Genomic DNA, 12,182 nt, shown 5'->3' on the forward strand with positions numbered 1-12,182 from the left:
AAGCAGGATTTCTTTCACTACTGTGTACTTCCAAATTTAAATATGAGTATTAATTTCTAACTATAAATTTGTCTGGAAGATAAAGTACTTACACCGTGAAGACAAATACAACTGTACAGTGAAAACTCAAAAGGCACTTGAATTCCTCCTTAAACATTAGATCAAAAGCTCCAATGCAAATAAAAGCCAGCGGCAGAAAAAATCAGCAAAAGGAGAAAGAAAACAAAACCCAACGTGGAGAAAATTCTGTAAATATAATGAGAGGAAGATGAGCAGGACTGGCTTACTGACAGGTTGATAGTCTGAAAAGTCTATCTTGATATAGTATCAAGAATATATGAAAAGTATCAAGTTGTTATCAATCTGCAATGAATTTTCAGCTGAGTCTGTGCTATTTTGTGAGGTTGCAAGCTGGCCTCTGATGAGGTTAATAGAGATCCCTGAATGGATTTATCTAGCACATACAGAAAACAACAGCTGGTTCAAGACTAGCATCCTTCGGTCTTCTCTCTTTAAAAAAGACATCGTCCTTCTGAAAAAGAGCCTTGAGTTATTATCTCTGATAGTTGGATGTAGAAGTTCCAGTAGTTTTTTGCCTCTTTTGAAGGTGGATCTGATCCTATGAAAATGAAACTGAATAACAGACAGAAAATAGAAGATGTTTCTGTATGGAGAGTTGAAGTATAGAGAAAAACATGAATTAATTTACTGGGAAATGGGGAAAGACACTGTGTGCAAAACATGATACTTTTTCTGTCAGTACCATACAGCAACGGCAGACGAATACATATATATTTACAGGAAATATCAGGAACTCAGAGCCGCAGAACACAGTCAGAGCAAATTACAGTGGAATTGATTTCTTCATGAATTAGCTCTCTCAAACTGAATTAAAACATTACCTTTAAACTAATGAAAATATTTGTGGGAAAAATTATTATAATACTAGCATGCTGGTCTTATGAAGAGCAAGGCTATTAGAGAATCAGAGAATCATAGAATATCCTGAGCTGGAGGGAACAGAGGAATTAAAAAACTTTGGAAGATCACTCTGGGGAGAACTATTTTAGTAAAATATATCTTTATTTTGTACAATGCTTCACATCCACCAAGGTATAAAATGTCTTATCTGAAGTCAGTATGTTGCACTGTTAACATGGGATAGATACCATTGCCTGCTCAATATTAAAAATTAAAAATATAAATGTTGTCAGTGCTAGGCTAAAAAGCCTAGGCAAAATATTTAAAAAATATTAGGAAAAACTTTGAAGCAATTGTCTTTAAATAATATGTTTTTCTATTTGCTTTATTCTGCTTTTAGAAGCTCATGTTTTCTGTCCTTTCCCTGCAGCCATACTGATTAAAAAGCAATTGGAAAAAAATCCCAACCCCAAAACTGTGAAATATATCCCAAGATCCATGAAACCATGTAAAACAAAAAGCTGGTGCTTTAAAGTGGAAGACCAATACTGTAAGATCCATGACATAATGCTAATAATGGGAAGTACCTCCAAAGGATATTATGGTGCTGAAAACAGAAAACTTTATTCCTCTTGGAAGAATGAAGAAGAGAGGGTGAAAATGGAAGATTTTATGTAGAATAACCTGCAGACACTCCATGGATGTAGCACAGGAGGTATTGCACCAGCCACAGTTTAGATTGCAGCTGTGCCAAGAGTTTTGCTGCTTTCCATTGATATGGACTTAAAGTAAGATTGAATTAGATTTAGAATTTCATTCTATTTTATGGGCAATAGATTTCAATCAGAGTTTAGATATGTGGAGAAATTCCAGACAGTAGAAATACAGAGTAAAAAATGCACACCACGTTTGTCCATCACTGTCTGTTATGCTGCCAATTTTTTTTCCATATTTTAATACAAGAAAAAGAGTATTTTGGAATTTCACCTGCCTTTCTCATGGTTAGTTCTCATGGGTACCTTATGGTTTCAAAATCATTCATGCATGCAGACTGTGCTTTTTTGGAAAGCTGTAATACCGCTTTGTACTAACTTGAAATACGGCACAAGAAACAAGAAGGAAACTTTGGTCTCCACTGCATATTGCAGTCCATGCAGAATTAGCAATGAGAAAACGTGTGTTTTAGCTCTTTTTACAGGCTCAGAATTCCTCATATACGTCAATTCAACAGTCTTTCAAGGAAAAGAAAAAGACAGAATTATGCTGATTTTAGAAACAGAGACATGAACAGCCATCAATGAGGACAGATGTTCTGAGGAAAATATTTGTTATCATCTACAGAAAATTATTTTAGCACATATTCTGAATATTTATGTTATATTATTACTGGAGTGTTTAGACAATACAAAGCTGATAGTAATACAGTTAAGAATTTCTGTAAAGTCCACTGTAGTGTTTGAGAAAGGCCAGCACAGAACCATTATTCCTGGTTATCCTCCTCTTCTTGGGCAAAGCAAAAGCTTGAACTCTTACAGGATGGATGAGTTCTCAGACCATGAGGGGTAATTATTTCCTTTTGCTAATTCAGAAAGGAATCATTAGTGTTTGGTGGGGAACTCCTGCGTTAGTTTACTAAATTAAAAACCTGAAGGAAAATATGAAGCAGATGTCTTGTGTGAGTCAAAGTACCAAGATTTTAGTAATTTTGAATTTACACTCTAATCCCTTCAAGTTGTACCTGTCAGTTCATTATCTGTTTGGATGTCTGTTTCTCTAGATGTGTAACACCATTGAGTGTTAGTTTCTTCTTCCTTCCTTTTATCAGAAGCCTCAACAACTAATGTGTGCAAGAAATTTTTGGGAGTAAAGAGGGATCAAGAATTCTCATTTTTCTGTCTGCATTTGCATGCAGACAGGAGTATGTAATGGAAGGCAAAGGTCCTTCCTTGTGTCATATTTCAGATTGTACAAACTAGTTTTCCAGCTCTCTCATACAATATAATCTCCAAAGAGACCTTAGAACGGGCTGAAATTCTGTTCAGAAAAATGTAAATCCAGTTAATTTAGAGTGTTTCAGAACTTTCCTCTACTCTGAAATTTTGTCTTATAAAACAAAGTAGATGATTTGTGCCAACATTATCCTCTGGAATGATGAAAACCTCCTCTAAATCACTGAGATCCAGTGGTCAGAAGGAGGAGCCAATTACATCCTCTATGATGTGTAGCACTGATGAAGCATATCCTTATCTATAGGAGAGCTGTGGGTTGGTTCTTTTTATTTGATTTTTGGATTTTATTTTTTGTTTGATTTTATTGTTATTTTGTTTATTGATTTGGGGGTTTTTGTTCTTCGGGATTTTTGTTGGTTTTGGGTTTTTTTGGGATTTTTTTTGGGGAGGGAAAATGGCAGTGTTACAATATGTTTGTAAGGGTCAGTTGCTAACTTGCAGGATCATAGCAAGGTTTGGGTTGGAAGAGACTTTAAAGATCATGCAGTTCCATCTGCATGGCCAGGGGACATTCCACTAGACCTGATTGCTCAGAGCCCCATCTTACTTGGCCTTCAACACTTCCAGGAAGCCCACATCATCTCTGGGTGATGTTCCAGTGTCTCACTACCTTCACAGTAAAGAATTTCTTCCTTATGCCTAATAATCCCCTTCCCTCTGACAGTCTGAAGCCATTCCCCCTGTCCTACCACTACATGCCTTTGTAAAAAGTCCCTCTCTCACTTTCTTGTAAGTCCCCTTAAGGCCCCCTTAGTCGTGAAACCTGATTATCAAGACATCTACTTTGCAGATCCTAGCCACATGAATAACAATGTTTAGTAATGACATAGCACTGGCACAATGTGTAGGCAAAGTTTAATCACTTAACACCCTCAAGTGTGCCAACCCCCCTTCCACCACCCCAGCACTGTGGAGGAGGAAACAAAGGAATTGTTTCTGCTGCTTTGTAAGAAATGGAGACTGAGAGGTGAAGTGTGATAGAAGGTCAGAAAGACAACTCAGAGAGGGTTTTCCAACCATGGGCTGCTTTCCTGGGGCAGTGATAACAGAGAAAGCCACTGTGTTTTAGTGAAATGAAAGTCAGGCAGAGGATCTGCTGAACTGGCATGGGCAGTTGCTCACTAAACCACTCAGGAGCATGCATAAAACAAAAAATGAAAGGGAAAAAGATGTAATCGGGGTCATAGTGAAATCTGACATGACTTCGCAAGGGCATCTTCAGGTATTTGGTGTAAGGTGTTGTATGAACAGAAGGGTGTGAAACCTCTGCTTTGCATGAAGAGTCAGATGACTTCCAGGCAGCAAAATGAAAAAAATGCCTTGGTTTCACTTCCTTCTGTGTTAGGACCAGATGATAATCCAGCTGTGACTATGGAGTCTCACAGAAGGACCATTTCAAAGCAGCACAAGATTTTTCAATCCTATTCTGGCATCTCTTTCAACTAGATTAGGATAAGTGTTCAGACAAAGAGCTTTTGTTAGTGTTGAGCATTCAGTCCTCTCCAGCATGCACTCCACAGATATCTGCTAAAGAACATTGATAATAAAACTGCATGCTCTTAGGCCTCTTGGAAAGTGCAGATATTTTCAGGATACCTCCTGTACTGTTTGCAATGATGTTGGGTCTCAGGACAGGCAGTGCAGGGGAGCCGTCTGAACCTGGGTCTTCCTCCCAACCTGACTGTTCACGTTCTTGGGCAACAAGACGTACACCGGACAATGGTGATCTGGTTCATCACTTTTGGGCAGAATGGGAAGCAAAACAGGGCTGGAAGAAACACAGGGCCCTCATGTTCTAACCACCTCCTGTAGGTGGTTGCCTAATTTCAAAATAATTTGGAGACACAATACTGTGTGTCAACAGTAGAGAATATTATGAGATTAGCATGTCAACGTTAACGTGGCACCATTTCTTAAAATGAAAGGGATTTGGAAAAGGGGTGCTATATTTCTGTATTAAATACATTTCAGTGCAATTGATGATTTACCACAGAACATTCAGTGCTTTGTGTGATAATTTGAATGTGGAGATTCAGCCTAGAATGTGGAGATCTAGCCTCCCCAGGCAGGAGAGTGTACCTAAAATTTAGACCTGTGCTCAGAAGATAGCATAACAGAGACAGATCTCATGGCTGTTCTCCTTGCTTTTTGCTTCATTTCTTGCCTCAGTTTATGATAAAATACTTGTAGTGCTGCACTGTGGGCAAAGCACTGCAGTAGGACTAGGAGACCTTGTTTGTGTTCCTAGATTTGCCTTTCTCATAGGCTGAATGATCATTAATCATCCCATTGCTCTATGCTACTGTTTTCTTACCTGCAAAACTGGATGCTTGGCAAGTGGCCTCTGAAGCTTGAGGAGATCAAATTAACCAAGTAACCCACCAAAACTATAACCAGCATTGGCAAAATGTGCGTCGGCAAAGTCCTTTTTTTACGATACTTCATCCTCCTGCTATTCTTAGAAGTTTAGGGGCACAGCTTGCTGTGGATGAGATGTGTGTCTGACAAGTTTAACAGGGCAGCTGACCCCAGCACACTCTGGATGAATAGTTCTCTGTAGAAGGCAATATTCCTGACTTAATATTTCACCTCCTGGAATTACATCTTCTGCTTGGCTGGAAAATTACAGCAATTAGTTGTGTTCAACTGCATTGTGATTTGTTCTTAATGTGTTAGGAAGAGTGAACTGTTTGAGTAAAGAATTTTTCCCCAACTCTTTCTTTTAGGTCTTCTTTCACTCTCTCTAGAAATTAGTCTCAAAATTGCTGTTCAAATTAGAACCTGTTATGGCAAAAACTGGGCTTCAGGACTCAGTCCCTCTTCCAGTTGTATGTTTCTGACTACTTAAAGAGTGCCACAGGAATCATATTCACTCTCCCACTTTACATGTCCATTTCAATACATGGCCAAAGAATTGCTCTGCTGACTCATGGACAGTCAGTGAACCTCAGCAGGTGTCCCCATCTGGTAAAATATGCTTGATTTTCCTGTGTGTATAAGACTACGTTTAGCTGAGCCATACCAGGTCTTTGTACTTGCTTTGCATAGCAATCCAGATGTTTCAATCAATAGGTTTGTTGTGTGCTGGCATTTGTGAGCTCACTTTGAATTCTGAGTTCACCTTAAATTTTGTTGGGACCTCCATTTTGTCACCATCCCTGGAGGTAATTAAAAGGCATGTGAGTGTAGTGTTTGGGAACATGGTTTAGTGGTGGATTCAGTAGTGCCAGGTTAGAGTACTTGATGATCTTAAGAGTCTTTTCCAAATGAAATTATTCTATTATTCTAATTTTTGGCACAGAATCACAGAATAAAAATGGTTTGGGTTGGAAGGGACTTATGAAGATCATCTAATCCAACCCCTCTGCCATGGGTGGGCACATTAACTTTGCATTTGTTTACAGTGCTTTGAAGCAACCTTGAATAGCACTATTATTTTACCTTCATGTCAACACTTCCAGCAATTGAGTTATTAATTAATTTGTTTTAACTTCTTAAACTAAAACGAAGATGTGCAGTGCATAGTGTTACTACCTCAAGCAGATTACGGCACTAACTACCCATTTGTTGTGAGATGTGTCCCATCTGTCTATGTGGCTGTTCCCAGAGAGTTCTTGCACGCAGATTTTGGGCCTGCCATTGTTGGTGAAATTTGGTTCTTCTCCCTGAAAAATGATAATTTCCCTGGTAGTAGTAGTCTAGGTCTATTCCACAGATGGAGATCCTCTTTCAAGCAGAAATGAAAAAGATTTGATGGCATTAGTGGTCATTAGCTGAGATGGAAGGAGCTTCTGGGGAAAGGGAAAGTTTCTTTCAAGGAATATCTAAAGAGTCATGTGGGTCTGAGATGGAGACTTCCAATCTTGTCTCTTGGGAGCCACTAGAATTTTCATCTGTTTCTGATGAACTATAGACATCTTCCATTGCAGCCAGTGTGAACTGAGCCCGCAAGTGCCCTCCTCCTGATTCTCTTTTCAATTCCATAAGGGCCCCTCCTTTCTTTCTTTCCCTTGTAGGCTCCTACCTACCCTCCATTCATGTACTGCAGTCTAAAATGATCTGATTTCTTCAAAAGACTCTTCAGAATAAGCTCATTTCACATAATATCCAAACCCATTTCCCCCAGCTATCCTCAGTACAGTTGTTTCAGGGTTCTGTATGCATGCGGAGACCACCCCGTCTGTCTCCTTCAGTGGGGCTTGTTTTCATCCGTGTCCTTCTGTTCTCACATGCTACACACATCCGTGCAAATGAAATGGCAGATGGGGACTTTTAATCATTGCCAAGCAGAAATGAGTGTCTTAAGTACTAAATACTCTGCTCCCACAGATAGTAGACAACCATAGAGGAATTTAGTATGATACATCGTTGCATTCAGGCTAGAACATTGTTCCCTTCTGAATCTGGAGGTGAAGAATGCAAAAACAGCAGAAGTGCACTTAAGATGATGGAAGGGATGCAAACAGTGCTTCACCAAAGGACAGCAGCAGAAAGAACGTTTGAATCTCTAAGTGTCTGTATAGAATGCCACAGCAAACTCAGTGGTGACTTTAAAAGAATACCAGAAATGAGTTGACTGTTGCACTGACCCTTTAACCACAAGATAAGATTTTTTTTTTCAGATGGTGTGTAAGAATAGGTTTGAGCCAAAATGCATACTCCTCGACCAGTATCGTAATTTCCCCCTTTTCCCCAACCACGTGTAAAAGAAACTTCAGAATCTGCCACGTAAACGTTACCCATTGATGAACCACTGAAAATTTTTCCAGGACCACACTTTAACAAAGATGCTTTCGAGGGATTCCCTTGATTAGCCAAAAAACGAAGGGCTCTTATCTAACACTATCTCATCTAAATATACACAGCCTATGATGACGAAATAAAAAAATTTCAAGACCAGGTATAAATACCACTGACAGGCTGATGAAGTTCAGTCGTCTACTTGCTTCTAATAGAAGATACAACTATTAGAAGTTGAAGCTCTCTGCTCTTAGACCTGTTCTCACAGAACTTACCTGAGCAGTTTAACTGAACCATCACCAAGAAAATGGCTTTCCAAACCTACAGCTTGTTTGTTCTGTCTGTTATCATGATTTCTTTTGGACATGTTGAAAATAGATTGAATCTTCTTCAGCTTCAAAATGATATAGACAAACTGAAAGCTGATTTTGTAAGTATGGTCTTCTACTGCATTTCTCTTCTCTGCTGCTTGTGCTTTACATTTTACTTTTTCAAGTCCAAACTTGAGCACTACTTGGCATATTCAATATGTACCAATAGAGGGAAATAATGGAACTAAATTTTTGATCATGCTTGTTTAAAAACAAGAATATGGGTAATTTCTTTTGTTTTCCTAAGTTCTTTCAGTAACCTGATTCAATTTTTCAATAGCCATAGTTACTGTAGTAATTTGCATTTATTTTAGGGATGTTCTTTCTTTCACAATAACTTCTTTTAGCTCAATCCAGCTTTAATTACATGGAATATTATTAATATTAATTAATATTAATGCAATTTATGGTGAATATATGAATCCTTATTCAGTTCTGACTAGATGCAATTTACTGACTTTTTAAATTTCATGTTAGCAATGTTAATGGGAGATTTAGTACTAGTTAGCAATATAAACAAATTGGAGATGAGCTTTTAACAGTTTGCTTTAGCAAATGCATTTGCTACTTATTTTAAGTTGTAGTGGTGTGTTGCTCGAAGATGATTTGTACTTCTTATTCTTTTGCATCCTGCAGTCATTTTACTTCCACATGTGTGACTATGATCTGGCATGGGAATATAATCTGGCATGATAGTCTTTCTTGTCAAATATAATTTTGGTAACTTGGTAACTGTAACGTTAATTCATCAATCTTCATCTGGGAGGCATTAAAGTAGTACACAGCTGAATCCAGCAGGGATTAGTCACAGAGAAGGCAGATCTACAATAGAGTAACTTTTAATTAACAGCTTTTATTTTCAATATCTTTTTGCTGGTGGTTTTTTTTTTTTTTTTCCCTCTAAACACATGAAAACAGCTGCAACAGTCTGCTCCTATTTTCAGCTCTGATTTTTCCATTGTTTTGTCATAATTTTGTGCAAATGACAGCTGAAATTCAGCAGTCAGAGAACCACCCTGAAGTGGTAAAGACCAGTGTGATCCTTTAGTGTTTGCAGGATGCTGACTGTAAAATTTGCATTATATCTTAAATTTGTGATTAGCATAGACCAGAGGGAGTTTTACTAGAATATATATATCTCTGTGGAAGAGATCCTGAGCCGTGGTGTGCTTTTTTGCACTGACATTAAAACTTTGCTCCATAACAGGTGCTCCCCACCTTTCAGAAATAGAAAAAATCAATTTAGTAGTGTGCTTAGCATGAGGAGCCAATCAGCCTAGGAGGTTGCTGTCAGACTGCAAGTCTTCTCTTTGCACTCACTGTATTTAAATTACTGAGCAGACAAAAGAAGGAAACAGTCAGTGTTGTATACAAAAAGGAAAAAAAAGACACACAGAAGAGGAAATGATGCAGTTTGTCTTTCCTTGGTAGGAGAGTTTTATTGTTTTTGTTTCCAAGAACCAGTTGCCAACATCTGATGGTTAAACTCCATCCCTGTAAACCTCTCAGCAGCCCGCTAATCTTGCATAGCCCCATACCTGACTGTGGGCTACTGGGATATTCTCCAGTTCTGCAAATTATTCAGATGAACTCCAGTTCATTTTTGTTCCATATGAGATTTTACTGAGACTGTATGAATTTAGGGTCACAGATTACAAACTGCTGGACTTTGATTTACCAGAAAACATGCTAAGATCAGACCTAATGCTTTTCTAGCCAGTTGCTGGGTTTATGAGCTTTTATTTTCATCTGTCAATAGCAAAACTTACAGGGAACATTTGGGAAAATAGATGTGCTAAACATCTCTCTTCAGATGAATTACAGCAGGAGAAGACATTGAAAAGAGGACTAATACCATTTCTGATACCAGGCATCTGAGTAATGAGACTTGGTTGTTAGAGGAGTGAAAGCATTGGGATAGATACAGGCCAGATGTAGAAAAATCTGAATTTTGATACTCATTTGAATAAAGAGTACAAATTTGCCTTGTGATAAATATTGTTTGTGTAATAGATATGTTTGGGTTTTTTTGCAGAACTCAAGTCATTCTGATGTAGCTGATGGTGGACCTATTTTTACAGAGAGGCTGTCAGGCTGGACAGAGGTGAGTCAAAACGAGATATGATGAAGCATCTCAGGTGCTTTTTTTGGTAAAAAAGCAGCTCCCAGAACCAGTGTAATTAGCTGCAGTAGAACAAACACGAGCAGAGTTCTCTTTGGTAGCTTGGAAATGAGACAAAATTCCCCATAAAAAAAGCTTTATTCTGCACCATCCACTGACCCTGAGGTACAGCCAAGCCTGGGAGATGAGTTGAAACATTTTTTTTATCATCTTGTTTCAAGCGGCAGAGAACCCCTGTATGCTGTGTTTTATCTTCCTTCCTTTCCCTGCTGATGGGCACTTACAGACCTTTCTTTTTGATCATATTTTTCAACAGAGAAATGAAAAAAGGATCATCCTGAGTCAGATTATTTCCATGTACTTGAAAATGCTTGAAAACACCGACAGGTCAAAGGCTCATGTCAGGAACATATCTGAGGAGCTCTATACTCTGAAAGAAAGCCTTTCTGATGGCTCAAAGAAGATAGAAGATCTCAAGGACCTGACAAAACTTCAGGTAAGGCTCTTCCTTTGCCCTGTGACATTATATTTTCCAGTTGTGATTTGAGTGTGATTCAGGCCAATAATGCTTCAGTAACCTGTATGGTAATCCCTGTCTAGCTCAGTTCATGCTGGAAAAACAAATACTTCCAGCTGCAGGGTCTGCTGCAGGTCTACTGTGTGGGATAGTGCTGAGTCTTGCTGCAATCTGGCACAGAGGTGCTGGCAGCACTGTCACACGGTCTGTGCTCCAGAGCTGCTACTGACACAGCCCTTTGTGGCACAGAAACTGGATGGGAAAGCTGTGCCTGGCTGTGGAATGCTCTGTGGCTGGAATGCCCTTGGCTCATGGTGCTTGTGCCAATGGCACACAGCAGTGACCTCCTCACAGGTCTGCAGACAATACCCCAGCGCAGTCAGCTGCTTTTAACTACAGGGTAGCTCTGCTCCACAGGGTATGGCTGGTCTGTGGCAGGTTGCAAAGTAGCACAGAAAGTGGAAACCAAAATTCTGTGATGCTGGTAGGCTCTTTGTTGTGGTAATTAGGTAGTAGTGAATTGAAAATTGCAGATTTTCTTCAGTTTTACCCTGGTAGCAGGGTAGCCTTCGTGTTGTGGTCAGTAAACAATTATAGCTCTTGGCATGACTTTTGTTCCCTTTGTTTCTTCTTATTACAGATGAGTGACTTGAAAATTCAGCGGAAGGCTGTGAATGAGCTGTTCAGTGTCTTACAAAAACTGGGGGATACCTCAAGTTCTCACAAAAGAAAAAGAAGACAATTTCAGAGGCTGTGCAAATGCTAATGCCATCTTGTGATCTTCTATACTGAGCTACTGTGCAAGTCTTGTTGGAACATGAATTTTTTTTTATTTCAATATTTCTATTGATGTTTTTATACATTTATTTATTAATATTTAAGTGTCTTAAGCAATTATTTATAAACAAATACTAACAAAAGTATTTATACTCCATAATATTATATAAGAAATTCCTTTGTCTTAAAATCCTGTCTATTTGTTATATGTTTGTTGACCTGAAAATACAGAATGAGGCAGTGTTTACTCAGTTTCCATATGGAAATCTTGAAATGACATGATAATGGTACCCAGCTTTCCATCTGGTGCTGTCTTGAGACAGGGATGTTATGAGATTAGTCTCATCTATTTGGCATGGAGACACAAGCAACAGTATGGGGAAGTTCCTCTATTCAGGAAAACAAATTTATGTCTGCTTACTACTAAACATATCTAAATCCAAATCAAGCAAGTAGACATGCTTAAGGATAAGCAGATGTTGAAGCAAATTCCTGAACTAGAGGACTGATGATTAATTGCTGGTTATTATTATTATTATTATTACTATTATTATTGTTATTATGCACTGAAGTTATGAGGAGGGCAGTCCACTTAATATCTCAAGAGAATGTGACTAACTGTATTGCACTGACTTAAACTCTCAGATTTAAAAAAATTTCTGTTGGTTTTTTTTTTTTTGGTATGAATCATTCAAATGTGTCTGTTGTGATTTTATTTATTTGGA

The 12,182-nt window shown here is 38.5% G+C and overlaps 1 protein-coding gene across 1 annotated transcript; it reads left to right on the forward strand.

The window, feature by feature from the left end:
* The first annotated feature begins 7,921 nt into the window (after positions 1 to 7,921).
* Positions 7,922 to 11,482, forward strand: LOC131591922 (interferon gamma-like). The gene is made up of 4 exons (XM_058863044.1): positions 7,922 to 8,100; positions 10,077 to 10,145; positions 10,480 to 10,659; positions 11,321 to 11,482. The coding sequence occupies exons 1-4, from the start codon at positions 7,978 to 7,980 to the stop codon at positions 11,444 to 11,446; spliced, it is 498 nt and encodes a 165-aa protein (XP_058719027.1). The 5' UTR covers positions 7,922 to 7,977; the 3' UTR covers positions 11,447 to 11,482.
* Positions 11,483 to 12,182: the final 700 nt, after the last annotated feature.

Source organism: Poecile atricapillus, chromosome W, assembly GCF_030490865.1.
Source record: "Poecile atricapillus isolate bPoeAtr1 chromosome W, bPoeAtr1.hap1, whole genome shotgun sequence".
NCBI classification, from domain to species: Eukaryota; Metazoa; Chordata; class Aves; order Passeriformes; family Paridae; genus Poecile; species Poecile atricapillus.

What these genes read in the sequence shown, in the direction of transcription:
- LOC131591922 (XM_058863044.1), top strand. Translation starts at nt 7,978, where the DNA reads ATGGCTTTCCAAACCTACAGCTTGTTTGTTCTGTCTGTTATCATGATT. An exon ending in GGCTGTCAGGCTGGACAGAG is followed by an intron (nt 10,146 to 10,479) that starts GTGAGTCAAAAC and finishes ATTTTTCAACAG; the next exon opens with AGAAATGAAAAAAGGATCAT. An exon ending in AGGACCTGACAAAACTTCAG is followed by an intron (nt 10,660 to 11,320) that starts GTAAGGCTCTTC and finishes TTCTTATTACAG; the next exon opens with ATGAGTGACTTGAAAATTCA.